The sequence below is a fragment of the Alosa alosa genome, chromosome 22 (genome assembly GCF_017589495.1).
Source record: "Alosa alosa isolate M-15738 ecotype Scorff River chromosome 22, AALO_Geno_1.1, whole genome shotgun sequence".
Classification (NCBI taxonomy): Eukaryota; Metazoa; Chordata; class Actinopteri; order Clupeiformes; family Clupeidae; genus Alosa; species Alosa alosa.
In genome coordinates this window covers 6,241,323-6,268,505 of record NC_063210.1, presented here as the reverse complement: position 1 = coordinate 6,268,505, position 27,183 = coordinate 6,241,323, and the positions used below count along the sequence as shown (strand labels likewise).

General features: G+C 42.8%; 1 protein-coding gene across 2 annotated transcripts in view; it reads left to right on the top strand.

The window, feature by feature from the left end:
- The first annotated feature begins 1,976 nt into the window (after nucleotides 1–1,976).
- The window catches only part of LOC125287640 (poly [ADP-ribose] polymerase tankyrase-2-like), a 32,647-nt gene continuing 7,440 nt past the window's right edge, over nucleotides 1,977–27,183 (top strand). The window contains exons 1-21 of one of the 2 annotated variants that reach the window (XM_048233580.1): nucleotides 1,977–2,637; nucleotides 2,989–3,213; nucleotides 3,485–3,580; nucleotides 4,578–4,614; nucleotides 5,147–5,222; nucleotides 5,904–5,998; nucleotides 7,052–7,118; nucleotides 8,026–8,212; nucleotides 8,813–8,934; nucleotides 9,176–9,267; nucleotides 9,445–9,523; nucleotides 10,233–10,404; nucleotides 12,878–12,957; nucleotides 13,724–13,869; nucleotides 16,213–16,378; nucleotides 17,104–17,323; nucleotides 17,949–18,058; nucleotides 22,371–22,623; nucleotides 23,853–23,935; nucleotides 24,383–24,503; nucleotides 26,773–26,840. In XM_048233580.1, coding sequence (XP_048089537.1) covers nucleotides 2,430–2,637; nucleotides 2,989–3,213; nucleotides 3,485–3,580; nucleotides 4,578–4,614; nucleotides 5,147–5,222; nucleotides 5,904–5,998; nucleotides 7,052–7,118; nucleotides 8,026–8,212; nucleotides 8,813–8,934; nucleotides 9,176–9,267; nucleotides 9,445–9,523; nucleotides 10,233–10,404; nucleotides 12,878–12,957; nucleotides 13,724–13,869; nucleotides 16,213–16,378; nucleotides 17,104–17,323; nucleotides 17,949–18,058; nucleotides 22,371–22,623; nucleotides 23,853–23,935; nucleotides 24,383–24,503; nucleotides 26,773–26,840 — 2,703 coding nt within the window. In that variant the 5' untranslated portion in view covers nucleotides 1,977–2,429. Of the gene's footprint in view, nucleotides 2,638–2,988; nucleotides 3,214–3,484; nucleotides 3,581–4,577; nucleotides 4,615–5,146; nucleotides 5,223–5,903; nucleotides 5,999–7,051; nucleotides 7,119–8,025; nucleotides 8,213–8,812; nucleotides 8,935–9,175; nucleotides 9,268–9,444; nucleotides 9,524–10,232; nucleotides 10,405–12,877; nucleotides 12,958–13,723; nucleotides 13,870–16,212; nucleotides 16,379–17,103; nucleotides 17,324–17,948; nucleotides 18,059–22,370; nucleotides 22,624–23,852; nucleotides 23,936–24,382; nucleotides 24,504–26,742; nucleotides 26,841–27,183 lie in introns of both variants that reach the window. The other variant, XM_048233579.1, reaches the window with a different exon arrangement.

Here is a 27,183-nt window from a genome sequence, read left to right as displayed (position 1 = left end):
ATAGAAGTTCATGTGTTGCAGTGTTTATTGATTTGACTAAAGCTCAATCATAGTATTCTTCTATCGCGTCTATACAGTATTGGTCTTTCTGAAACCGCATTAGGTTGGATTAGGAACTACTTAAAGAATAGGTGCCAAAGGGTGCAAATTAAGGGGTGTCTTTCTGATAGACTCAGTATTGAATCTGGTGTGCCACAGGGGTCCATTTTGGGTCCACTGTTATTTACATTATATATCAACAATTTTGGTGATAACCTATCATACGCAAGTATTCATTTATATGCAGACGACACCATAATTTATTGCTCTGCATCCTCCATTGATAGTTGCATTTCAAAGCTGCAGGAAGCATTTACAATAGTTCAGCGCAACCTCCTCTCTTTAAAACTAGTTCTGAATGATAAGAAAACAAAATGCATGGTCTTTTCTAGGAAACATAAATGCGAATCTTCTCTACCACCTCTTTACACTTTGCAGGGTAAAGCTGTAGAACTGGTCTCCTACAAATACCCAGGCTTTGTTGGAGGAGGACTTATCATTTAAGTTACATGTTAAACAATTACTATCTAAGTTAAGGCTAAAGCTGGGGTTTTATTTTCCGAATAGTGCCTGTTTTTTTACAGTCAGCCAAAAGAAAGTTGGTGGAAGCTACCTTCTTACCTGTCTTAAAATATGGAGATGTTTTTTACAAAAATACCATTAAGGCTCTTTTACAATCATTAGATTATGTTTATCACTCCGCTCTAAGATTCATAACTCGTACACATTACTTCACTCATCACTGTGCAGCGCACTGTACGAAAGGGTAGGTTGGCCCTCACTTCACTTAAGAAGGTACACGCATTGGCTTACATTTGTGCACAAGGCCATAGTTGGCTAGCTTCCTCTGTATATGAGTAGTCTTTTAACTGTCAATAGTCAAAGGTATAATCTGCGTTCAAGTAGATATATTCTCTTAAAAGTTCCTTCAATGAAGACAGAGTTTGGAAACACTGCTTTTATTTATGGTGCATCAACTGCTTGGAATGAGATTCAAAGATCGTTGAAACTTACAGTATTTACTTCAATCAATGAATATTACCATAATAGGGCCCCTTTAAGTCATATCTCAAGCAAACATTCCAAACTGTCTGCACCTGTTCTTAACTTTTAATTTTCTTTCATTGTTGTATTGTGTGTGTGTGTGTGTGTGTGTGTGTGTGTGTGAGCGTGTTAGTGTATGTGTGTGTTGTGACTGTTGTTTATGTACTTATTTTTACTTTGTCTCTGTTATGTTCACTGTGTGCTGCTACCTTGGCCTAAATAGCCTATGGTCCACTAGAGAGTCAGTGTCTGAGTGGTATTGATTGTATTATTGGTTTAATCATGTAATAAAAAAATAATTACACTACTAGACCTAGGGCAGTGGTTTTCAAAGTGGGGGCCGGGGCCCCCTGGGGGGCCACGAGGGGGTGCCAGGGGGGCCTCAGCAAGTTGGAAGGAAAAGATAAAAGCAACAAATAAATACATTTGAAAAATTTAAAATATACCTATTACTATGAGGGTTGATGTACAATGCCATTATAATAATGTGACACATGTCTGAACATGATATTTCCCATGATAATGACTGGGAATAATAGTAAAGTGATAGCTCTCATTTAGCAGAAAGCCCCAAATGCAGTTTTTACACACTGTATGCTCCATCGCGAAGTGCTTGTGGCTAAAATAATTATTAGGATTAGCTTAATGTATTTTTTACATTTGCCGTAGTATTGTCGATGGGTTTAATAACACATCGGGTCCTTGGCCAGAACTTAGTGGTATTTGGGGGGCCTTGGCCAGAACCTAGTGGTATTTGGGGGGCCTTGTCGTGGAAAAGTTTGGGAACCCCTGACCTAGGGGACGGGAGGGATAGCATGGAACCTATTGCTCACTTCGTTCATCCACTAGAGGGTGCTGTATTTCTAGTTAAAACAATAGTCCGCTGTGCTGCCTGGGCTGTCTGGCTGGGGAGAGGAAGACAAGGCGTCAACAGAGAAGGCATGCAGATACGGTTGGAAATGCAACGTTTGGCATTACTCATTTAACTGTCTAAATGTGTCTGTCATTAAATTCAAACCTGTTTCGTGTGGATATTTAGGTTCAGGTGACGCCGGACAAGACAGAACGTCGGGGCTGTGGCACAGCAGTGGCACTGAGCGATTATAGCAGTGCTTTCCGTGTAGCCCTGCTGTTCTCAACCCAGAACAATTTGACAGCTCGTGCGGTAAACGTGCAGTGGGAAGCCAGTAGACCAATTTGTTGCCTTTTACAATGGCAGGATAATGTTGGAGAATAACTGGGAGGCATAGCACTCTCTGATGTGATTACGCACGCCCATAACACCGGCGTGGAAACTCGCTGTTTGCAATTTACGGGAATAACTTAACTTGAGTGCATAGGCTTCAATGTCTCTCCGTCGCTTCTCGGGGGTCTCCGGCTTTGCTGGTGGGGGCGCCGTGATGGAAACATCCGGGGCTGTGGAAGGCGGCAGAGAACTGTTCGAGGCCTGTCGAAACGGAGATGTGGAGCGAGTGAAAAAGCTCGTCAATCTGGATAATGTAAATAGCCGCGACACAGCGGGCAGAAAATCCACCCCTCTCCACTTTGCCGCAGGTAAGGCCCGAGTACGGGTAGCCTAAACAATCGCTGACATAATTGAAATTATAGTATTGGCTAAATAATTAATAAGCTTAACCAGACAAAGACGTCTTTGAAGTGTGTGCCATAGCCATATTTTTTATGGAGTTCAGTATTCAGCCCTTTGTTCAATTGTGGATATTGTAGAATAGGAGGCTGTCATTTCTCATTCAGATGAAACTTTATATAGCTGTGGCGCTTTTGCTTAAAATCTACACTGTAGGCCTTGTTATTGTCCAGACCAAGGATGTAGGTGTAGATTGCATGCCATTGTGCAGGTTGATAAATTATTTTATTCGTTCAACTTATTTCCTTTGCTTCTGTCAGGCTTTGGTCGCAGAGACGTGGTGGAGTTCCTCCTGCAGAACAGGGCGGATGTGCATGCCCGTGACGACGGGGGTCTCATCTCCCTGCACAACGCCTGCTCGTTCGGTCACGGTGAGGTCGTGAGGCTGCTCCTCCATCACGGAGCAGATGCCAACTCCAGAGACAACTGGAACTACACCCCGCTCCATGAAGCTGCCATCAAGGGCAAGATCGACGTGTGCATAAGTAAGACTACTAATTGTGCACGTATCAAAATCTCCAGGATTATAATCTGAGTTAGGACTATTACTAGGATTATTTGAGCTAGGATTATTTGAGCCTTGGTGGTAGTTAACGTGTCAATCAAGAGCTTACTGTGCAATGTTTTTATTGATTTGTTAAGTGTCTAATCGTGTGCATGTTAAATGCGCTTAAAAAATAAAACTGACTTGACTGACTTGACTTGACTTAATCATGTATGCCTTATTAATTGGTCATGTCTTTTGTGATGTTCCAGTGCTGCTTCAGCATGGGGCTGAGCCGACCATAAGAAACACTGACGGGAGGACAGCACTGGACCTGGCTGACCCATCTATTAAGGCTGTGCTCACAGGTGGACACACACATGCATGCATGCACTTACCTAATGCGCTCTTGCAGTGTCACTCACAGTCACATTTGTAATGCTTTAATGCTGCATAGACAATATGCTGCTTGCACAAGTAAATCAAGTACTGCTCTTCTCCTTCTCATAATATTTCATACTCATACATCCTGTAAACTCTGGGCCTCTGGTAGTGTCACTGTTATAAGGGAATGTTGCGTAGCATGCTTGTTTACATGGAATGCAAAACAGGCTATAATGGCAAATGTCTATGATGAGATGAATAAAACACCTGTTGCACTTGTCCCAACCAAGGCAGTGACCCCATACGTTTTAAGTAAATGCACAGATATCTGTGTTTATACTGTATTTTGTGGAGGTGAGACATGGAAAAGCAGTTTTTGTAAGATGTAAATATATTTGGATCTGTCAGGTAGGGGATCGAGTTTCGCCATGTTAACCTATGGAGGACTGATGGACTGTAGGTCGGGAAGGGCACATTATTTGGATGTGCAATGGTTAAACATATAAGCATAATGAAATAACATTTTGCATGATAGAAATATCATATAAATGGGAACACTTACTGTTCTAGCTATGAAAAGAGCAGAACCATCCATAGTTCATGATATAGTATTTCCATAGCCGCAAGATACACGCTTGATGGTGATGGCAAGTAGTTGTTACTGACATACACTAAGATGTATAGCCCACCAGCAATCGATCCAAAATAACACCTTTTTAATGGCCCATTTATGCTATATTGTAAAACATTGGAGTTGTGGGAAGTTTTCCATACCTTAAACTGTATGTGTCTTTTGTCCCGCATGCCTGTTTCATTTGTTCTGACAAGGAAAGACGAATGAAATATTATACGTCAATATGTCCCACTGTTGATTATTCCTGAACGGTTTTGTTCATGGCTCTGCTGTTTTTAAAAGATTTCTTGCACTTTGAAAGGAAGTTATGCAACAAACTAAAAATATACGTCCTCTGCCAAACTTAGGTGACTACAGAAAGGATGAACTCCTGGAGAGTGCCAGGTGGGTTTTTAATACATCATTACTGTGACATTCCTCAGTGCTCTTCATTAATACCATCCCCTGCTAGACCTGACAATATGTTTGGTTGCCCTGATCTCTGATTAGTTAGTGCCGCAATCACAGCAATTACGCAACTCGTGATTAGGGTTTGTGTTATTGTTAGTCATGCAGTGTACATGCATGCATGGCAGATGCTGACTGAGCATCCAAACCACTGAATGATTTTGGATCTTCCAGGCACTTTATATAGCATCTCCAGTGACAATCTATAGTGTTCATCTTTAAGATCTACTGTATATCTATATATTTTCCATACAGTATTGATGGGTATGTCTATAGGCAACTCTATAGCCACACTGCACTATAAAGTATTTCTGAAATGTTTGATGCTAGTTCTGCTTGTTCTGAGTGAACTAGAGGAGAGGATCTGTAGAGACCCTTTAGGAACCCAAACCCAGGAACTGGATTGCCTACCAAGGAACAGGTGGTTCCGCCATTATGTATCTATTTGCTTCTGGTTTTTTTTTTTCAGGTGTGGAAATGAGGAGAAACTGATGACGCTGCTTACGCCTCTGAATGTCAACTGCCATGCCAGTGATGGGAGGAAGGTATGGAACCTGTGATTTGAGTGACTTAGCATTATGGTGTCTGATACATGTATATGTGGCTATTGAGTGATTTAGCATTATGGTGTCTGATACATGTATATGTGGCTATTGAGTGATTTAGCATTTTGGTGTCTGATACATGTATATGTGGCTATTGAGTGACTTAGCCTTTTGGCGTCTGATACATGTATATGTGGCTATTGAGTGACTTAGCCTTTTGGTGTCTGATACATGTATATGTTGCTATTGCTATGTTCTGAGTGGATGCCTGCATACTGTAGTGGGTGTAATGTAATGCTGTACGTATGTGATTGAATATATTCATTTGATGGTGGATGTAAATTTGATTTGCTTGTGTGATGTATGTTTTGCTTTCGTTGCAACCTTTGGATTGATCTCCCAAGTGACCTCAGACATGTCTCAACCCTAACTGCTTTTAAACCTAAACTTAAGATGCATTTTTTCCATTTGGCATACCCGCGCTCGCTTGTGCGTGTGTGTGTGTGTGTGTGTGTGTGTGAATGTGTTTGGTAAAAAACTGGTTTTTAATGTGCTATATAGATGTGCTGTAAAACATTGTCTTGTTCTCTCTGTGATTGAGTATGTGTGATATAACTGAGTGTGTTGCAGCCATGCACTGGATGTGATTGTAAATGTGATGGTGGATCTGTATTCCCCCAGTCGACTCCACTGCATCTGGCTGCGGGCTACAACCGCGTGAAGACAGTCCAGCTACTGCTTCAGCACGGGGCTGACGTCCACGCTAAAGATAAAGGGTGAGAAAGTGTTGACATGTGTGTGTGTGTGTGTGTGTGCGTGTGTTAAAGAAGTTAAGATAGTCTGTTTGTTTTCATGCTAGCAACAGTGGGTGTTTGTTTGTGTGTTCACATGCCAGTATAAGTGAATGTTTAGCCGACTTACAGAACTGTGTGCGTGCGCTCTAAGGTGACCACCAGCCAGACTCTGAAAAGGAGGACATTTGTGTTTAAAAGTGAGGTGGTGGGTGTGAGAGAGCTGATAGTAAGGTTGTCAATGTTAGTTTTTTGTTCACCGTTAACAGCATTAAACAGTGTGATGCTTAGTGTGATTGGAAAGGAAAAATAGCAAAATATGATAGATAACGTCCACACTCTCATGACTTAGGTTTTAATTTTTGTATGCAGTTTATACCAAGACATTTCATGAAAATTGAATGTTATAGCCCTCTCTTTCATTGAGCATATCCCCCCCTAGAAAGCAGACGCTATGCAGAACAACTCTGCGTCTTTGGTGTCCACAACGGCTTGTGTGCATGTCTGCAACCACCCAGTGATCTTGTTCACCAGTGTGTTCAGAACACAGAGTTTATTCTATGTGACACCACAGAGAATGCACTGTTTTATTAATCGTCACTTATAACCCTTGCTGTGGAGCGCTTGTATCATTGCTACTCCTAAGCATTGTTTGCTGTGAAGGACTTGTAACAGTGCAACTTATGCACATTGTTTGCTGTGGAGCACTTGTATCAGGGCTCGAAAGCCAGACTGACAAAATCTGGACAAATGGTCATCCTTGTGTGCTCACATGTGCGCGTGTATCTGTGTGTGTTTCTCTGTGTGTATTGATTCATGTGTGAGAAACTGTTTTTGATCATGCCAGTAATGGCCATGCGCACTAGGGACTGTGTGAATGTGTGTGTGTGTGTGTGTGTATGTATGTGCAAGGGTGTTCTGTCAGGACAGGCAAGTTTTGAAAAGGGGCCCGAAGGCCAGTTATACTTTCTAGGCATATTTTGCAACTCCCCTTAAATCTTCCAGAAATCCAGATAAACGATTCTTGTTTTCCTCCAGTGATCTGGTGCCTCTTCATAATGCCTGCTCTTACGGACACTATGAAGTGACAGAGCTGCTGGTGAAGGTCAGTTAGTTTCTCTTTTAAACTTTGGGATCTAATTTGTATTACACTCAGTGCGCCATGCAATGCATTAATATTGACCCACAAGTACTAATGCTAATTTAACAAACTAGGCAAAATGTTTTGCTAATTTATTACCAAGAAACACCATGATACATGCAAACACCAGTGGGTCTGTGCACAGATGAAGAAGTTCTCAGTACATTAATTTACTGAAAGTTACACCATTTCCATGAAACGTCTGAAATCATTGATGACAAATTGTCATTGTCATTTAATCTATTCTTCAATAAATCTTTCAGGCGTTCATGAGATATGTTATATGGAAATTTTAAATGGAAAGATATATTGAACCACTGAATTATTTATTAACTGACCAATAGATTAACACATACAATGATAGATTGATATATATATTTAAAAATCCTCCATACCACTCTTCTAGATTCCACTATTATTTTCAACCATGTTTTGTTTAACACAATGCTCTGCAGTGTTTCAATTCAATTTGATACACTTAAAATTGAGTTATTTGGTATTTTATTTTAAAATTCATTTAGATGTATTTTTGCCCATCACATTCAATATAACAGTGGTAGTAATAATAGTTGAATAGTTGGTTAAAATGTGTATGATGATATTCATAATGAAAATGTCACTCTGGATGCATAGAGGTTTTGATGCGAGATTACAAGTGTGTGAGCATGTTTTATGAAGAATATGCTCAATCTTTGTTGCCGTCATTCACCTGTTTCCTCTCTCCACCTGTACTGGCTCCTTCCTACCTCTGTGTCTACGGTGCTCTCTCTTTCTCTCTGCCTTTCTGTCTCTCTCTCTCTCTGCCTCTCTGTCTCTCTCTATTTCTCTCTCTGTCTCTCTCACTCACTCTCTGTCTCTCTCACTCTCTCAGCATGGGGCCTGCGTAAATGCCATGGACCTGTGGCAGTTCACTCCGCTGCATGAGGCCGCCTCTAAGAACCGCATCGAGGTCTGCTCCCTGTTGGTGAGTTACGGCGCTGACCCCACCTTCCTCAACTGCCACAACAAGAGCGCCATTGACCTGGCTCCCACCAGTCAGCTCATGGAGCGCTTAGCATGTAAGTCCTAGCATGTTAGCTAAATGGATAAATGTAAACAAGTCATTCTCCCTGCTGTGCTAACCATGTAATACTACAGCATGTATTAAATTGTGTTTCATATACTCTCTGTATTGTGTGGTATGTTATCCTTGTAAAATCATTTAAGAGTCAGTATGTTTATGTCCTCATTGTCCCTCATGGTATGAATGGTCATTTAAGGGAATTTCTGTCAAAAGTTATCAACAGAATTGCTTTAAGTGTTTTGATCTTGTGTCATGAATTTGATTGTGTTTTTACAAGTGGTTGAGCATGTTTGAGGCATTTCTGTCAGCACCTTTAAAATGTTAAACTTTAGCTCCCTGCTTCCTGTTAAACATGCAAGATGCACAGGGCTTTTTTCATTCAGCAGTCTGTAGCAATCTGCAGCAGTCTCACAGCAGTCTTAGTCAAAAACCTCAGTAGTGAACCCTACGAGTGCTGTGAGCTGTCTACCCACCCTCTGTTATTTAAGGTCTCTCTTGCCGTTTGTGTGTTTGTTAGTTCACCTGCCTTCAAACAGACACTTCCTCTTTCTCTGCCCTAACCTCACCCACCCCTCTGCCCCTCCCTGCCCCTCAGACGAGTTCCGTGGGCACGCCTTGCTGCAGGCGGCTCGGGAAGCAGACCTGGCGCGCCTCAAGAAGCACCTCTCCCTGGAGACCGTCAATTTCAAGCACCCCCAGACCCACGAAACCGCCCTGGTGCGTCCCTTGCAGTAGCCCCACAGCTTACACACACACACACACACACACACACACACACCATATATTACATGCAATAATCAACACACAGGCTGACGCTATTGCAATAATAGCATGCAACAATGTATTCCGTAACATCTCTCTTTTTGTTGGTCAGAGATTTGCACATGCTCCAGGTTGTGTTTGACTACTCTAGTCTGAAGTTGCATAAATGTGTTGTTCCCCCATCCTAAATTGACAGCATTGTGCATCAGCATCACCCTACCCCAAAAGAAAACAGATCTGTGAACTCCTGCTGAGGAAAGGAGCCGGTGTGAACGACAAGACAAAAGAGTGAGTCTGTGTCTGTCTTCTGACGTCTCACATACATGGCTCTCAACAGAATCACCATCAGATGAATCCAACTTTATATATTTATTTTTTTATTATATAAGGCTGTAACGATATGCGAACCACAACTGAAATCGCAATACAAATATGTGTGTGTGTGTGCTTTTGTGTGTGTTACAGCCTCCTGACTCCTCTCCACCTGGCTGCAGAGAAGTCTCATAATGACGTGATCGAGGTGCTGGTGAAGCATGGGGCGAAAGTAAGCACCGCTCTCACACACTGCCACTACAGAAGTGTGAGGACTATTAGTCTCCTGGGTCGTACACATACACACACAAACACACACACACACACATTCACATACACACACTTATTTATTTATGTTCACGATGTACCACATACTACTGTTAACACACACACACACACACACACACACACACACACACACACACACACACTGTTCAAATTGTAAATTGCAAATTCACTTTACCCACAAATGTGTAATTGCACATTCAAAAGAGTGTGTGTGCATGTGTCCATATGCATGCACACACACACACAGCATACATACTTATGCACTTACTATAGGCAAATTAGCTTTGCCTACCAAAACCATGTGTATACTTGTATGTACAGTATGTATGTATTTGTAAGTACACATTGAATGCAAATTTACATATGTGGAAGACAGCAGGCAGCACACCACAAGCTCAAGGACACCAAGTAGAAAACTCACACCAAGACACACAAACACACACACACACACACACACACACACACACACACACACACCTTCATTCATCTACTGATGTTATGTTCCTCTTGTGTCTCACACACATACAGTACATACATACTATGTGCAAATGCGCTTTATCCACTGAAATATGTCTTTATCTGTATGTACTGTACATATTAAAATCTGTGTGTTTTCTCTCTCTCTCTTTCTCTCTCTGTGTGTGTGTGTCCAGGTGAATGCCGTGGATCCCCTGGGCCAGACGGCTCTGCACCGGGCAGCTCACTGTGGCCACCTGCAGACATGTCGTCTGTTGCTTGGCGCCGGCTGTGACCCTCTACTGACCTCACGGCAGGGCTTCTCTCCCTCCCAGCTGGGATCACACAGTGTCCAGGAGGTGCTGCAAGGTGACCACCATGCACACACACACACACACATTATGCCCACACACACGCACACACACACACAGAGAGAGAGAGAGAGAGAAAACACACTGATTTTAATATGTACAGTACATACACAGGGTGTCCGCGGGGTTGTAAAAGGTATTAAAAGGTAGTAAATGAAATTAGCCAAATTTAAGGCCATTTAAAGTATTAAAAAGTAATAAACGTCTTCTGATGAGGTATTACATTTTCGAACCACTAACTATCAGGTTTCCCATTTGTGTTAAGTGCAGGCCTATCTCCTAAAATTCACGTGAATTTATTTATATTATATTAATTACATGTGCGAGTAGGACCTGAGCGATATGTCAGTGTGCGTTCGCGGTATAAACTTTTAGCGCCCCCTCAATCTTGATATACGGCTGGCTTGCTGCCAAACTTGTTGCCAAAAGTTCGCTACTATTGAAGAAGTCATGGGAAAATGTCATTTTTCGATCATTTGGCTCAAGATTCAAAGACTGGCTTAGGCTAGTTGGCAACAGCTAAGAGGCTTATTGCCACGTCTGTAAAAAGACAATAAATGTCATCTGGATGGGAGTGAATGCCGTCAGGTCACATATGGAGTCTACTAGCCATTGCGTCATTGAGGCTTAATCAAAGCTATTAGTATATCTACTACCAGCTGTCATTATTGTCATCCAAAAAAGTAATCATTTGCGCCATCGCGTTTTCAATGACACAGGCTGTAAGAACAGCAGACATAGCCTAAACTAGGCCTACATAATGTATCACAATAACCCCTCAAATTAAAAGTCCCCATGAAGGCAGAAGGAAATGAAAGGGGAAAAAACAAGAATATAACATGTAAACAGATGTACATGTTATAAGGGGTTATTTGCAATGAGCTAACCCTGCCTTGACCACAGAATAGAGGTTAAACATAGGCCTGACAGTGTTGCTTTGTTTAGGCTCTGTTTAAGATAAGGTTTAGGCTATAAGATTTAACATTTTCTACCCTCAGTAAATGTCATGTTGAGGTTAGTTTAACAGGTGTGACCTTTACATTATTCAAAGCTTGCTCAGGAGCCAGTGTTTTTATTGAAGCAAAAAAGGAACAAAGTATCCAGTAACTGTAATAATAGATACTTGTAACTGTAATAATAGATACTTGACTTAGGTAACAAAATGACAGTAATCCGTTACTTTATAATTAGTTACCCCCAACACTGAATTTTGAAAGGTTGCCGCTAGTTGCAGCTCGAAGTTGTGTTGGTATTAAAACATATTGTGAAGGTATTAAAAAAGGTATTAAATTCAACTTAAGAATTCCTGTATATACCCTGATACAGATAAAGACATTTTTCAGTGGGTAAAGCTCCTTGAAAGTTCCTTGAATTTCCCCTGGGGATCAATAAAGCATCTATCTATCTATCTATCTATCTATCTATCTATCTATCTATCTATCTACACACACACACACATATGCCCCCCCCCCCCACACACACACACACACAACAAACACACACACACACACACATATACACACACACACATACACACACACACACACACACACACACACACACACACACACACATACACACACACACACACACACATAAAAACGTCATAAGTAGGGGTTCCTAGTATTTTAACATTCTAAACTTCCACCCCGCTAGTATTTGAATGGGAGAGGGGAGAATTTTGAATATACTAACATTTAGCCGTAAAGGTCAATTCACACCAAAGATTTGTGAGGAGACGATGCAGAATGTCACAGAGCCAAAGCACTTGCGTACGTGTGAATTAAGCATTGTAATCTGTCTGATGCAGTTGCAAATGATTTGCAATTGTGATGTCAAATCACAGTTACAAGACTTCAGGTAGGTCCAGCTTGTCTCATCACAAATATTTTGTCTAAACTAACCTTAACAGTATCTCTTTAACCTGTTAGAACTTGCTTTTGCCCTTTATAGAAAATTGTGTGGTCCATGTGGATTTTGTTTATATATTTTATTTAGTTTTTTTCTTAAGCAGTTCAAAAGGGAAAAGACGCTAGTAAGCTTTATGATGGCCTTACCATTAACCTTGTCAGGATCTCGTCTGAAGATCTAGATTGGAATTCTTCTCATGGATTTAAGTTCCCACACCCCTCATGCATTGATGGAATCATGAGCCATGGCTGATATTTATGTGGTAAAACCAGTCGGGGTGGTTCCCAAGATAAATTACCTGTGTTTGTGTGCGCACTGTCTCAAGTCATTTCCCGAGCCTTATTACAGTCATAACAATGTTTTTTATCCATGAAGAATGGTCAGTTCCAGATCATTGATATGTCCATTGTTTTACATGAAAAATGTCATTCGGGACTAGGTATTCAAGACAATGAAATGCATTTTCTATATCTCTCTATTAGTATAGTTTAGGATGTAAAACAATGCATATGTACAATTAAGTATGCTTTATGATATTTGTTTACAATGTTTCTTCTCAGAGGGAATTTTGGTGGGGAGCTCAGACACAGACTGGCAGCTTCTGGAAGCTTCTAAATCAGGAGACCTGGATGTAGTAAAGGTGTGTAATGTATGTGTGTGCTTCATTGGCGGCTGCTTTAAGGGCTGATTCAGACTGGCTGTGTGGCGCGAGTGTGTCAGCTGCTGTTTTTTTCGGCTCCCATGTTAACAGGTTAGAGCTTGCACACTGCCTGCGTGACACTCACGTCTTTACGGCTTCACGGCTTTAGCCGCGTCGAAAACGTGTGCATGCTAGGAATAGGACCGACGCCAATTTTTCACGCGACACGCAAGCGTTTTGTAAGTGTTTCCATTAAAAACACAAAGTGAAGAGACGTTTTAATAGGCAAAGAGGTTACTGCAGCGCAGCGTCATACACGTTTCTGGTGTGCAGACATAGAAAACGTCACGCAGACGCCATGCAACTGACACGCAACAGACACGCCATGTTCACGCCTCGGAGCCAGTCTGAATCAGCCCTGAGACTTCAAGGGAAGCTCTGCCTCCTAAAGCGGTTCAATAAAATATGCACAAAATGTGATATATATGCACAATTACAATCTAGCAAGCTAGCTATATGAAATGACAACTAGACAATTCTAATATTGTTTTAAAATATAATAAAAAAAAATAAAATTTGATTATGTAGCCGACTGCTAGCCATGTTCGGAAACTCACTGGGTCTAAGCTAGGTTTGGGGGATCTGGGCACTTTAGCCAACAAAGGACAATACTGTATAGTAGCCTAATAATACTAAAGCAATATTTGACTAATTTTATGATGGCTTCCCCTATTTCAAAAAGTGTGTGTGTGTGTGTGTTTTACAGAAGCTGTGCACGCTGCAGAATGTGAACTGCAGGGATGTGGAGGGCAGGCAGTCCACCCCTCTGCACTTTGCCGCCGGCTACAACAGGGTGGGCGTCGTGGAATACCTGCTGCAGCATGGGGCCGACGTACACGCCAAAGACAAAGGGTGAGACATCAACCCCCCTACAGCACGCGCACACACACACCACACACACACACACACACACACACACACACACATACACACACACACACACACACACACACACACACACACAGTACCACCCAACTCCAGGACCCCCACCAATGCACCAGCAGTATAACTATAGCAGTCAATAGCTGATGGTGCTTAAAGGCGTTGCTTTTAGAAAGGCTGAGAGTTTGTTTTTTCCCCATAGATGTGGGGTTGGCTTAGCCTGGTTAGCACGCAGACCTTCTCAATTGGAATTGAGAATGGGTCTGGACGTGGTTCATTGCTTTACGGCGTCCAGCAGGGATGTAACTAGCAGTGAAATGAAACTTAAATTGGTGCATTAAACTCTTACCGTTTCAGAAGTGCAGCAACCTTGTAAACGAAGGTTTTAAATGCAGTTGTCTACTCAGTTCCAAAGAAATACATGTCTATGCCAGATAAGCGATTGTATTTGCGTACCTGTGTTTTAGGGACATTGGAAATGGGTTTTATTGGCCAGACAGACCTGCAGAGCAAATTCCAAATTTGCCAAAGGTTCGCATAGGAATTCCCAGGCTAGGGTTGGCTGCCAGTATGGAGGCTTGAGCAGAAATCTATGACAAAAGATCAGGGGCGCTGGAAGTAGGGGTGCTGTGGAGGCTGTGGTGCCCCCTGCTGGTGTGGGCTGTGCATGCAAAGCAATATTACTAATCAAATCTATTTTAAAGGCAACGGTTGTGATAATAGCATACAAGGAGGCATGACATGGCACAGAATGACCACAATGTCTCCTCATTGTTTTTGGAAGTGGTATTTAGCTCAGAACTCCACCTAGGATAGAGACTATGGGATTGCAGGTAAATACTGTATAAATAGACAACCACACACTTGCAAGAGATCAAGGGGGATTAATTATGCTCCAAATCTCGCCAAAATTTAGGTGAGGGATAATGTGGTATACAAATCTGTCTCTTCTCTTTCTCTCCACATTTTGGATCCATTGTGCCCCCCCCCCCCCCTCCATTCCTCTTTTCCATATTTGCATGGACTAATTGTTAATACTATTGTTTAACTATAGTTAAAAAATCAACTGGGATTTGGGCCTGGGATTTGTTATAATTTCTTTTAGTCCATTTAAATAGTCCTTTAACCCTCTCTGGTCCAGTAAGAAGGTAATGGGTTCGGTACCCGAGGGACAAACACACACACACACACACACACACACACACACACACACACACACACACAGATACAGCCTACAGATCAGCTGTGTATCTGTTCTGTGGTGTCATTTTGAAATCAAAGCAACTCTGATCAGGAGAGTGCTTACCAGTGCAGGGTGCTTCTCTCTAATGACTTGTTAATGTTCTCTCAAGCAATCAGTGGCATTGTTTGTTCTTGGGACTCATTTGTGTGAAGTTCAACAGCCAACCGACCTCCAGAGTGAGGCTAAATTTGGCCAGTTTTTCTGATTCTGGTACCTACTGGATGTTATTATTATGGACTGTATTGCGTTAATGAGGAGTTTTGTAAATATATTAGATGTTTTTCTCCCAAACACCATCCTTTGCCCTTACAACAGAAGCACTGTTGATCACAATGTGCCATTCACTTGAGTAACCAGAGTAATTAAGAGTTTAATACTTCTCATCTAACTACCGAAAAACCTTGATTAAAATCCGAGTCCCAATTAGACCCAGGTCCCTTTACTGGCCAAGTGTTGCTACAGGTTTGAGTTTGAGCTTGAGTTTATTCACAAAACCACTTCAACATTACAAAAATACAGTTGGGGTACAAAATCAATTGGGTAGAGTGAATGTCCCCCAAGGAAGCTAAGAAAGCTTATAGGTGGGGGCCCATATTTATTAGAAGCCTGGTCTGTTTTTTGATGTATAAAATCTGTAACGCCCACCAGATCACACACTTTGGCTAGTTAGAGCAAATTGCACTGCTTAAATCATGCATTCTCCACTGATGAAAGGCAGTTAGATTGGTTAGATTCTCCCCAATTCAATCGTTCAGTTCATACAGAAACCATGAACACCAAAGTAGGCTATGGTCAAATTCTCTCAGATTTACCAGCATGGTAAAGAGAGGTGTAAGAAAGTGGTGACTCAAAATATTTTCTAAAGTCCAAATATGTTGACTTTTTCACTTATGTATTCACTGCAAATTTCTGTAGATTCTGTAATATTAATACATTCCGGGAATAATGATAAGATTCTATTTTATTAATAAAGAACCTACTCAGTGCCTTGTATTAGCAGCACAATTACAGACGTGGGTGTTTTTTTCTCTATACTGACCCCAGTGGCGTGTGTGTTATTTCTGCTCCAGTGGTCTGGTGCCCCTGCACAACGCCTGCTCCTATGGGCACTACGAGGTGGCCGAGCTGCTGGTCATCCACGGCGCCGTGGTCAATGTGGCCGACCTGTGGAAGTTTACGCCGCTGCATGAGGCTGCCGCCAAGGGCAAATACGAGATCTGCAAACTATTGCTGCAGGTTAGGAGCATGGTACACTCTGGGTTATACTGTACACACCGGGTAATGCACACCGGGTAATACACACCTGGTAATACACACCTGGTAATACACACCTGGTAATACACACCTGGTAATACACACTGGGTAATGCACACCTGGTAATAAACACTGGGTAATGCACACCTGGTAATACACACTGGGTGTGTCTACTGAGAGTGTCTGGAAGTCTCTCTTAAGGGCTGTTCACACCAGGAACGATAACTATAACAATAAAAGCGTCCACACTGACCAACAATAAGGAAATTCTCTGTGTTGGTAAATGTGATGGCTAAAATTGGATGGATTCTGATTGGCTTGTCAGCTTTATCATTCTCTAAATCGCTCTGAAAGTGATCCCCAACAATATCGTTCTTCATATTGTTTTAGTTATTATTCATGTGTAGACGGGGTCATTCATATGAGCTAGAACAATATTTTTTGCCGTTATCGTTTTCGTTATCGTTCTTGGTACGATGAACGTGAACGGCCTTTACTCCTTTTCTTTGTCTCTCTCCTACTCTCTCTGGGTTTTCGATGTCTGGACTTGCCAGCTATGTCTTTGCTGGCTCTTTGGAAAAATGGGGATGGAAATAATTTCTGTGAAGACTCATTAGGTCATTATGGCCGCTTGATTTAGATTATTTTTGTATGGCTTTTTAAATCAAATACAGTCTCAAAAGTCTCTTTGAACTTGATTTCACCAGCATGGTGCAGACCCAACCAAGAAGAACAGAGACGGGAACACGGCTCTGGACCTGGTGAAGGACGGGGACACGGACATCCAGGACCTGCTGCGGGGCGACGCCGCACTGCTGGACGCCGCCAAGAAGGGCTGCCTGGCCCGCATCAAGAAGCTGTGCACCCAGGCCAACGTCAACTGCAGGGACACACAGGGACGCCACTCCACTCCGCTGCACCTTGCTGGTCAGTTTGTGTGTGTGTGTGTGTGTGTGTGTGTGTGTGTGTGTGTGTGTGTGTGTGTGTGTGTCGCGCGAGCGAGCGTGTGAACGTACGTGCGTATCTGAGCACATGCTAGCTTGAAATAAGATATTGATAGATGCTCATTTTATTCCTCCAAGCTTTTCTTTTCATCTATGAATTGCATAAATGCTATTCTACACATTGGCAACTTTTTTGTCCATTTCATGTTTGGATTTGGACTACAGCATTTTCACTAAACTGTAAAAAAGGCCTTTGTAATGCACACTTACTTTGCTAGCTAGTGTAAGGGACTGAGGGGGCCACAGTAACAGCTTGATACGGTATTGGATACTCGATTTCGATGTCGGTCAGGTTCAGGTAATAGTGACTTGCCCTTGACTTGGGCTGTACTTGCATACTTCTTTAGTGACTTGGACTAAAATATTGGGACTTCAAACTTTGCCGGAGTTGTGGTTTAGTGACTTGACTACAGCACTGGTTTAGGAAGACTAAATTGTCTGTTGTGTGTTGTATGAATGTTGTATTATTTCTGTTGCTGAGCGTGCTGACTGTTTATGTTTTGTTTGTGTGATGGTTGTTTTCTGTTTGTTTATTGTTTGTGTGTCAGCGGGCTACAACAACCTGGAGGTGGCAGAGTATCTCCTGCAGCACGGAGCTGACGTGAACTCACAGGACAAAGGAGGCCTGATACCCCTACATAATGCTGCCTCATATGGGGTGAGCTTGCACACACACACACAACCACACTGCACTCACACACACACACACACACACACACACACACACATACAACCACACTGTACTCACACACACACACACACACACATACAACCACACTGTACACACACACACACACACACACACACACACACACACATACAACCACACTGCACTCACACAGTGTGTACACTGAAACACAGACACACACACACAAATGCACATACACACACAGATAGCACACACTCATACACATACATACTCACTCTTGATAAAGACGCTCCCGATTTCCACCTGATCTCTTGAGGTAATTAGACTGTTTATTATATCACTAAAAGCCTCTCTGGCATATTTTACTGAAAACACACACACACACACACACACACACACACACACACACACACACATACACACTACACACTGTTTATCACTGATATTCCTGAGATACACCTGAGATAAGGACATGATGATTATGATTGGGCTAAGTGATGAAAATGAGAGGGTGAAAGAGAGAGAGAGAGAGAGAGAGAGAGAGAGCGAGAGCGAGGGCAAAAAGAAACAGATACAGGGAATAACTGAAGCGGAGAGATAGACATAGTCAGGGGAGTGTGATAAAAAGAATGAGAGAGAGGGAGAGAGAAAGGGAGGGCTAGAGATGGAGAGAGAGAGAGGGAGAGAGAAAGGGAGGGCTAGAGATGGAGAGAGAGAGAGAGAGAGAGAAAGGGAGGGCTAGAGATGGAGAGAGAGAGGGAGAGAGAAAGGGAGGGCTAGAGATGGAGAGAGAGAGAGAGAGAGAGGGTGTAAAGAGAAGTGGAGTCTGTTGTGGTGCTCTGGAGACGAGTGCTCAGAGAGACCACTGAACGTTGAAGAGCTAATCATGAACCAGGCTAGCTCTCAGTACACAAAGCTCTCTCTCACAACAAAACACACACACACACACACACACACACACACACTCTATCTCGGTCCCACATGCCTACCACTTAAGGCAACCACTTAAGCCATACAGGCTCCCACACACCACACACACACACACACACACACACAAACATACACGCACACATGCACAGACACACACACACACACACACACACACACACACACACACACACACACAGTCTCTTGAAGGATCAATGATGTAAACATCATCCAGGCTTAGACAGACACACAAGTCCTTCCAAGGGGCTTAACACTTAAAACTTCAATACAAAACACACATGTGCAGCACTTCCATGAGCAAAGACAAACATTGCCTCTCCAGATTTATTTCAGTCAGAGTTTTTGAGATATTTTGCCTTGTTTAATTGTGAGATTTCAGTATGCATATTATCAAGTTCAGATGTTTTCCCCACAGTGTGATGGGTGCACTGCAATTGCTAGACTGCATTAAGAGAGAGAGGGGAGGAAAAGAGGAGAAGATAGAGAGAAAAACAGAGGGAGTGAAAGATCACAACTTCAGTTCATCAGGCAGCACAGGAGGAAAACCTTTAATTAGGAATTCAGACTTATATATATATCACATACCTGTGTGTGTGTGTGTGTGTGTCTGTGTCTGTGTCGAGGTTTATGCATACGCAAATGTGTGTATGCACGTGTGGATGTGAATATCTGTGTGTATGTGTGTGTATGCACACGTGTATGTGATGTGTGTGTGTGTGTGTGTGTGTGTGTGTGTGTGTGTGTGTGTGTGTGTGTGTGTGTGTGTGTGCCAGCACGTTGGCATGATGTGTGCACTGGGCCTTTCCGCTTGCTCATCCGACCCTGCTCATAGCCCATGCCCTTCGGACTTCGTCCTGGTATCCCGAATCCACCCTCTTCTCAGGTGTGAACGCCCTGCTTAATAATCCCTCCCTTCTTCACGCCTTGTCCCTTCACGAGGCAGCGCAGAAGGGCTTGCCTAACCTTCCATATCTCTATCCAGCTCTATATCCCTCTCTCTTCCCCCCTCTCTCACAGTCTCTCTATATCCCTCTCTCTTCCCCCCCTCTCTCTCTCTCTCCTAACTTGCTCTTTTATCTCTCTTTCATCCATATCGGTATCCCACAATCCCACCCTCTTCTCTCTATATCCCTCTCTCTTCCCCCCTCTCTCTCTGTCTCAGCATCAGTCTTTATGTCTCTCTAGCGTTGTGTCTTTTTGATCTCTGACCACACAACCTTCCCCCTCTCACTCTCTCTCTATATCCCTCTTCTTCCCCCTATCTCTATCTCTATATCCCTCTCTCTTCCCCCCCTCTCTCACAGTCTCTCTATATCCCTCTCTCTTCCCCCCCCTCTCTCTCTCTCTCTCTCTAACTTGCTCTTTTATCTCTCTTTCTTTCTAACTATCCATATCTCTATCCATCTCTCACAGTCTCTCTATATCCCTCTCTCTTCCCCCCTCTCTCACTCTCTCTCTCTCTCTATATCCCTCTTCCCCCCTCTCTCTCTCTAACTTGCTCTTTTATCTCTCTTTCTTTCTAACTATCCATATCTCTATCCATCTCTCACTGTCTCTCGCACCCGTTTGCACTCATTTTCCCTCCGTCTCTCTGTCCTCTCTTTCCTTATTTCTCTTCATCACAGCCTGTGTCTGTCTTTGGTATTTGTCATTCCCCGTTGTTCTCACCTCTGGAGGACCGTAGTATCCCACAATCCCCTTCCTCAACCTTTCTGTACCTCATCCCGCACCATGAAGGCCAGCAGAGGAGGGACCGATCGAGGGAGAGAGACTTCCCACCCCTGACTGGGTCATCACCCACTGTACTCTATGCCACTGCAATGCATGATGGCAGTCAGAGCCTGAAATTAAGACACGCTTATAAGGAACCAGAGATAACTCTCTGTCCTCTATGGCCTACATTAGCAGGTGATCTGGTATCGCTGATATTTCAACATCTTCTGTATTTCTACATTTGTCCATGTGGGACCGTTTTGGACTTTTTTTTAAACAGCATCCTACATAACCTGAGCTGCAATTGTGAAGTGAATCTCAGGCTCTGACACAAACTCTGTCCCACCTGTCTTTCCCCTTAGCTGCGCCTCCATTTGTAAGCTCACATGTAGCCTTCAGGGTTCTTTCATTCTCTGCCTGTGGTCTGAACGCTTTGATGACCTGGGGTCAGGTCTGTCCAAGGTCGCCTGACAGCTGGGTAGGAGGACAGCTCTATGAAATGCCACAATTCTTTCTGGACATAGACATTAGAGACAGAAAGGCTCTTTGAATTGTGCCTAACTGTTTACCTCAATAAAAAATGATTGTGTGTGTTGTCATTTAATTTAAGGAAACTGACTGTATAAATGTGGTGGTTTAATAGTCCCCAGTCAGACAAAGCATTACTATATACAGTAATCTCTGTATCATTACATGGTCTCTGAAATGTAGCATTTTTGTGTTTGTGGACCGAACTTCTGAGATATACAAATATTTGAAATAACACTGAAATTGTGGTGTTTCGGTGCATTCTCTTTTTGGTGTTTTTTGTCATGGTGAGTTTGGTTGAAATTGAGCATTTTTAACATCTGAGGGGGTTGTTTCATGGTTACAGTGCCGTTGCCAAGACTCTTTTGCCCTGCTCATTGTCCTGTGCTGTCTTATAGCCAGGCTACATCAGCCAAACCACAGAAGCATTCCGTTCACAGAGAGTATGGTGCAGCCAATTATCTTTCAGTGTAGTCAATGTAACTGGCTACACCAGGCTCGAGAGCGGTGGGCACATCTGAAAAAATTAGACCAGTCTTCTAAAACTACCTCTAAAACTACCTTTAAAAGTTTTGCGCCTGGTGTAGCCAGACTGTTACACACACACATAGTTTCTGCAAATTGCGCTGCTTGGTTGGCATGTAGTTCCGTTTTGTATATTGTTATCAGTCATCATCATTAAAATTCTCAGAGAAGCAGTAGTAAAAAGTTGCTGTGATAGCTGGGATAGCAGGCGAGATTACAGACGCATGCCACTACAGTCTCTGTTGTTACCCCGCAACCGCCCAGCAGAGGAGGAGAGTATTCCGGAGTGCACGTGAGTCAGCTGCCCTCTAAATGCATTCATGAGGCGAGTACTGGAGACTGCAGGTGGAGTTAATAAGCGAGGTCAGTGCATGCCTAGATAACAGGGGCCTGCTGAACAACTCCAGCCAGCGGATTCAGACATACACAGTGCAGCTCTTAGTTTCTTCACCTGACCCTTTGTTGATGTGTGTTGTCTGCGATTCGCGAATTCCAACTTACTGTCTTTAGATCTCCTGCATGTTTTTTTCCCCCCCATTGCTCCCGTTGGCATGTCATGATGTCATGATCTGACCTCTCCATCCTTTTCCTCACTGGCTCATTACAGGCGGATGACGTTCGGGCACTGCTGACTGCCGCCATGCCCCCGTCAGCACTGCCCGCCTGCTACAAGCCGCAGGTCATCAGCGTGCCTGCCTCTGTTGGCACTGTGCCCCCCGCCCTCTCCTCCAGCGCCCCTGCATGCCCGGTGCCTTCCACCGTAGCCTTGGATGCCCAGGGCTCAGGCTTCCCTGAGCTGCCCTCCCTGCTGGCGCCCTCAGGGGCAGATGGGGCTGTATATGTGGAGAAGAAAGAGGAAGGTGAGTCATTACATGGGTTTCATATCGTCATTTCAATTATGTAATTGTGTGTCATTAATGTAATGATATGTGATGTCTTTACAGTGGTTTGATTTAATTACAGTACATAAGCAACACCCTACGAACCATCTCAATTAGCCTAGCAACAACCTAGCAACCACTTCGATATTGTCAATCAACATGATTACCCTAACAACCAGCCTAGTCACTGCTTTATTTAGCATAGCAACCACCATATATACCCTAGCAACCACCATTATTTATACCTAGCACCCAACAAGATTACCCTAGCAACTAGCTTAGCAACTGCATTATTTAGTATAGCAACCACCATATCTACCCTAGCGACACCTTAGCAACCATCTCAATTAGCCTAGCAACAACGACCATAATGCCAACCTAGCAACTACCATAGCAACCTCTTTATATAGCATAACAACCACCATGTTCACCTTAGCAACACCATAGTAACTATCTCTGCATTATCTGTTTTAACTATGATATTTTACATCACTTTTTTGCATTTTCATGCACTGGTAATTCCTTGGAATTGCATTTCTAGTTTATTACACTGCTCTTCAGAGTGCTGCAGAAAGTTCCATTCACGTGAATGAGCCTTCCCAACAATCAGACAGAGAGGGTTCAATCGGTATAATGACAGCTGCAAATATATAATGACCGCTGTCAATGGCAACGGGTTTTGTGCTTCTGATACGCATCTTTCATATCAATCCGCGAGTAGTTTGTTCACTATTGCAATATGGAACTTCATTGAAAGTGAAAGTCAGCAAATACTGCAAGTACAGCAAGTCATCTGAAACTTTCAAGCTCTATTTGTGTGGTGAACTATTTGTTTTTTCAGCGAAAAGCCGTGAAAGTTTATTTTCTCGTTTTGGCAAGTTTTGGCCTCCATTTTGTGTTGGGGTTCGCCCTATCAGGCCTTATTTTCCTATAATGACCGCTAAACAATACATTATCCCTTACATAAATGTGATGCTAGTAAGCAGAATTGTTTCATTTCATGCAACGTAAAACCATGTAATAATATGGTATAGAAATGTTATTAAATAATGAGGTGTGTAATGTGTGTATCTGGTTGTAGAGATGGATGGTGGTGGTAATGCTGAGCCTTAAGACTGCAGGCCAGCTTTATTTTGTTCATTAGCCACATGGTTGGAGCAGCTGAGTGATGGAGGGATGATGTCTGAGTGTGTTTTGGTTGTTTGCAGATGCTGGAATGGACCTGAGCATCAGCCAGTTCCTACACAACTTGGGCCTGGAGCACCTGCTGGAGATCTTCAATCGGGAGCAGGTACAAACATCCGTCGTCATGGAAGCACCACTGAGACATGTTCCCTTTCACTACACTACCACTTTCATTTCAGTGAATATTTTATTTATGTGCAGTGTGGTTACTAATATGACATTAAATTAATTGTGCCTATGTGTCATAGACTATATGTGCATATTTTAAAATGCATGCCACCCTGAATAATATGTCCAATTGGAATTTGCCCAGAAGTCAGAGATGCACGCCACCCTGAATAATATGTCCAATTGGAATTTGCCCAGAAGTCAGAGATGCACATACACTTCACTGTCTTAACTTGTCCTTGTCATGTAAATTAGGCCTTATTAATAGAAATCTTAATGAGACACTTGAGTGTCCGTTGATCATTGTTAATTCTCCAGGATGATGGGGTTTTGTGAAATATTCCGGGTTGCCGTGGTAAGGGGACATGTCTTGTGTCTTGGTCAGATCACTCTGGACGTGCTAGTGGAGATGGGCCACAAGGAGCTGAAGGAGATCGGCATCAACGCATACGGCCACCGCCACAAGATCATCAAGGCTGTGGAGAGACTGCTGAGCGGACCACAGAGTACGGCAAAGACACACACACACACACACACACACACACACACACACACACACACACACACACACAGACACATCTATACACACACACTTGTACCTACACACAAACACACACACGCACAACCAACTAAGGAGATGCACACAATTCAGTTTCCTTGTATCCTGAGTCAGCCAGGAATCAAATCTGCAAATCTTCTGCATCCTTCTAAATAGCCCACGTTTCCCCAGTCTCTTACCTCAAACATTTACATATCCCTACACACATTCTACCCACCTCAAACATCTACATATCCCTACACACATTCTACCCACCTCAAACATCTACATATCCATACACACATTCTACCCATTCTACCCACCTCAAAAACATATCTACATATCCCTACACACATTCTCTACCTCAAACATCTACATATTTCAAACATCTACATATCCATACACACATTCTACCCACCTCAAACATCTACATATCCCTACACACATATCCCTCTACCCACCTCAAACATCTACATATCCCTACACACATATCCCTACCCACCCTCAAACATCTACATATCCATACACACATTCTACCCACCTCAAACATCTACATATCCCTACACACATATCCTCTACCCACCTCAAACATCTACATATCCCTACACACATATCTACCCACCTCAAACATCTACATATCCCTACACACATTCTACCCACCTCAAACATCTACATATCCCTACACACATTCTACCCACCTCAAACATCTACATATCCATACACACATTCTACCCACCTCAAACATCTACATATCCCTACACACATTCTACCCACCTCAAACATCTACATATCCCTACACACACACCCTCTACCCACCCTCAAACATCTACATATCCCAACACACATATTCTAAACATCTACCACCTCAAACATCTACATATCCCTACACACATTCTACCCACCTCAAACATCTACATATCCCTACACACATATCCTACCCACCTCAAACATCTACATATCCATACACACATTCTACCCACCTCAAACATCTACATATCCCTACACACATTCTACCCACCTCAAACATCTACATATCCCTACACACATATCCTCTACCCACCTCAAACATCTACATATCCCTACACACATATCCCTACCCACCTCAAACATCTACATATCCCTACACACATATCCCCCCACCACATATATCCTTCTACATCCCCCAAACATCTACATATCCCTACACACATTCTACCCACCTCAAACATCTACATATCCCTACACACATATCCTCTACCCACCTCATACACACATATCCTCTACCCACCTCAAACATCTACATATCCCTACACACATTCTACCCACCTCAAACATCTACATATCCCTACACACATTCTACCCACCTCAAACATCTACATATCCCTACACACATATCTACCCACCTCAAACATCTACATATCCCTACACACATATCCTACACATATACCCAAACATCTACATATACACACATATCAAACATCTACATATCCCTACACCTACCCACTTCAAACATCTACATATCCCTACCCACCCTCAAACATTCATATCCCTACACACATTCTACCCACCTCAAACATCTACATATCCCTACACACATTCTACCCACCTCAAACATCTACATATCCCTACACACATCCTCTACCCACCTCAAACATCTACATATCCCTACACACATATCCTCTACCCACCTCAAACATCTACATATCCCTACACACATTCTACCCACCTCAAACATCTACATATCCCTACACACATATCCTCTACCCACCTCAAACATCTACATATCCCTACACACATTCTACCCACCTCAAACCACCATGACTCTTATTCATCCCTTCTTTATTCTTTATTACACCATATTGATGATCCTTATCCTTACACAGTCCATTCCTGCTTAAAGAGTTCCTCGGCACTGCACACTTAGACTTCATATTTATACATCTGATACGACATTTCCTATTGAGTTTGTGGTCTGCAAAATCAGTGTCGTGTCCTCTAAATGTGGATTTAACATTCATATTTTTTGCATGACAGTGGAAGCACAATATGATATTTGCCCTATTATCTTGGTTTCTTGGTTTCATTTGGAATTATATTTGCCCTATTAATATTCTCAAATTAAGTGGATCATTTTTCAGAGCAATTTATTTTTCATAACTGCAACGATAGGAACATCAGTAGGGATCTGTGGTTCTCTAGCTGACTGTGTGTGTCCTGATAACATGCAGGTCTAAACCCATATCTGCCTCTGAACACAGCCAACAGTGGGACCATCCTCATAGACCTGGCAGCAGACGACAAAGAATTCCAGTCAGTGGAGGAAGAGGTAACGTTACTGTACTTTAACTGTATTGTTGTGTATATTGTTGATTGTTTTGTTTCTATGGATACCGTGCGGATTCTATTATGCATGGCATCTGCATTAGGACACAATGATGAAAATGTATGCAAAGCCACTAAAGCCCACCGCACACGGCCGGCGATGCGACGGTGGAATTCTGTTAATCGCTTTACTACACACACTACTGGCGACACGATCATCCATCGATTCAGTGGACATACACTGACCAGACAGCTGTTTCTATTATGACGTATCAAAATCGCCCTGAAAAATAGAAAGGGGCCGATTAGAGCAATGCGACGTTCTTCGTTCCACTTGCCATATGTGT